The sequence below is a fragment of the Limulus polyphemus genome, unplaced genomic scaffold, assembly GCF_000517525.1.
Source record: "Limulus polyphemus unplaced genomic scaffold, Limulus_polyphemus-2.1.2 Scaffold2200, whole genome shotgun sequence".
NCBI classification, from domain to species: Eukaryota; Metazoa; Arthropoda; class Merostomata; order Xiphosura; family Limulidae; genus Limulus; species Limulus polyphemus.
In genome coordinates this window covers 32153-35320 of record NW_013667810.1, presented here as the reverse complement: position 1 = coordinate 35320, position 3168 = coordinate 32153, and the positions used below count along the sequence as shown (strand labels likewise).

Genomic DNA, 3168 nt, shown 5'->3' with positions numbered 1-3168 from the left:
TATATATATATATATATATATATATACATTCGCATGCTTACATGTAGGTGAAATATTATACATGTCATAACCCATAAGATATATGTTAGTATGTAGTATGTATATGTTATCTTGCACCCCCCCCCCAGTGGCACAGCATTATGTCTGCGGTCTTAGAACGCTAGAAACCTGGTTTCGATACCAGTGGTGGGCAGGGCACAGATAGCCCATTCTGTAACTTTGTGCTTAATTACAAACAGACAATATGTTATATATGTTCGTCTGACTCCCGTTTGAAAAGCTGCGCACGCAGGCAAACCTCAACATTCACTTTTGAAATGACGGGAGAACAGGCATGAATAACTTTGATGCGAAACTTTACTTCACAAGCAGGATATTCTACACTAAGTTGTTAGGAATTAATAACATTATCATTCACATTTCAAAATATGACGTAAGTTAAAGAATAAAAATATAGATTTACCATATGTTATTGTTGAGCGGCTTTTAGCATGACTGAAATGCTCAATAACTACTTTTCGCGATGGGTGGTATAAATAGCTCTGAGTGAAACCAAAATTGAAAGACAATTAACCTTTTAAAGTCCATGAAATAATTTAAATGGATATATTAACTTAAACTTTTCCCATCACTGGGGACGGGTACTTTTGCTTATATTATATATGTTTTAGTCTTCCTTCTCTGTTCAACAACTCTTCTAATAATCTAATGTCTACTTTGAAGCGTTGCCAACTGGTTTGTTTATGGTTTACAAATGGTTTGAGTGTTTTATTAACAACACTTTTTTGACATTGAAATCTCTATATTGTTGCAACATTCCTATTTGGAATTATAACAGTCTCGCAAACAGCTGTAAGTTCGTAACAATCAGTAGATATGTTTTATATCTGAATTTAATTATGTAATTTATTAAAATATGTAATCTACTTTTCCTTTTAAGCAACAAAAAACTTTAAACGTCGTTCCACGCCTTGAAAGTTTTCCTTCAATCTCGTATAACAATATATTTTTGCATATATAATTTTATCACGTAATAAGCCAGAAACAGTATTGATAACGAACACCGCAGTGCAAAATTTTGATTTTATTAAATACACAAGCACATTAAACAAATTAAGCAGCCCTGTAATAACTTAAATAAGGGTACATGTAATTTAGTAGCTAAAATGCTCGGAAAACCCCAATAATTTATCGTGGTATTTCCACGGTTCGGCCATCAAGCAACGCTGACATAACCTCAAAAACTAACAATAAATCTTGGTAATGTAAATAAACGTTATACACTTGATATTCAACAAACTATAAATTACTATATATATTATGCATTCATTAATACCTGAACATCAACTTCTGTCCAGGTAACTCATGTAAAATACAAAAGAACATCTAAACTTATGCATAAATTGTGAAACACAGGGAAGTAAGACGCGTCAGGAAGAAACCCGACAACAATACGTCAGCGCTCACTTCATTCATCTGACTAACTGCATGAACTCATACATTGGATGACGCATTGCAGGTAGTCTATGACCAATCCTGCTGATTGTAGCCAACAACGTTGAATGAAGTCCTACCTTACCGCCAAACTCTGGCGCACATTTCACCGGGTCACTTCCATGGTATTACGCGTGTAAATATACTCCAAAAGAAGTTCACGTAAACCTGTTTATTTTATTAATAACTTTACAATAAGGTGTTACAAAATTGGTTCTAAAAATTAAATATTTGTTTATTTGTTGACTCCTGGTTATTTTTCGAAGTATTCTAAAGTTGGAGGGTTAAACAAGCGGAGTGATATTTATGTTCCATCGGAATCCGTTGACATTCGATTTCAACGAGTTTAAGTTGCAGACGATTTTGGAGTTTGTAAGTGAAAAAGTGGGAGAAGTTTTATCCATTGTACATCAAAAATGGTAATTGACACGTTTAGATGCTGATTAGTATTGTTTTAGTATTAAGTATTAAAAAAAAATTAGGGATATTATTTTGCGTTCATTCGTTAAAATGATACTTTTATGTAAGAACTAGGTATGAACTTTTAACGTTACGTCGAGTAAGGTGCGTGTGTGTGTATATATATATATATATAATTAATAGTACTACTTTAGACTTTAGTTTGTGTATACTAATGTTAATATTAGTTGTAATACTACTACTAATAATAATCACAAATTGTTATTTGAGTTTGATGCTTTTATTGTATTTCTGACTTAGGGTAGCAAAGCTAATACCCTTTATAATTCATTAGTGTTAAATAATAAATCGATACAAACATACAACAGTACAACTAAAAGTTAAAAGCCAATTACTAATAGTAATACTCTTACTAATACTAGTATTACTATGGTATTAGTACTAAACTTAGTAAAGGACATTTTATTAGTCGACTGTCACTAAGTGGTTTGATTAAGGTAATAGTTAAGCAATGTAAGTGGCAATTTTTTCGTATTTAATTAAATTTAAAGTAATCTGGATATTTTATTTGCGAGAAAATTCATGTAGCAAAAGTTTAAGTGGGCCTGTTAATGTTATCAGTAATACTAATAATTGAAATTCAATTTTGAAATTTATTTAAGTACAACTATAAGTAAACAAATTAGCCTAAGTAAGTGACTTTTTGAAATATTGTAGTTTAAATGAAAACTAGTAGGTCTACAACTTACTATTTCATAATATTAATACCTTATCATTGTCAAGGCTTATGTTTTGAAAATTATGTGAATACATGCTAAAGATTAAATTCCAGGATGCATTTCGTGTTAGCAAACCATTCATCATTTCATTATACTTGTAGTTTAATATTCCTTTTCAGTATGAAAGTTTGTGAACGTTAATTATTGCTCTGTACTTGCTTAATATGATGTTTTGATTTTTCTAGTTGCCTAAATTGAGTAGATTATCTATTTTATTATTACTATTATATGTAAGTAAACACTTGCACTACTACTACTACTACAACGTATTTTTGGTGGACAGTGTTTTTTAAGCTACTTTGTTTTTTGCTTTAATGGCTCAAGAATTTTTTAAAACCTGATTATATTTTTAAAATATAGCATGTAATTTGTAACTTTTTTATTTTATTTACTAGTAGATATTAGTTGTAACAATTAACTTTACTAAGACTTATTAGTAATAAGTCTTCTTCGTCACTAAATAATACTTGTTATT

General features: G+C 30.3%; 1 protein-coding gene across 1 annotated transcript in view; it reads left to right on the top strand.

The window, feature by feature from the left end:
• The first annotated feature begins 1581 nt into the window (after positions 1 to 1581).
• The window catches only part of LOC106466237 (calmodulin), a 4639-nt gene continuing 3052 nt past the window's right edge, over positions 1582 to 3168 (top strand). The window contains exon 1 of the mRNA XM_013926488.2: positions 1582 to 1913. Coding sequence (XP_013781942.1) covers positions 1911 to 1913 — 3 coding nt within the window. The 5' untranslated portion in view covers positions 1582 to 1910. The remainder of the gene's footprint in view (positions 1914 to 3168) is intronic.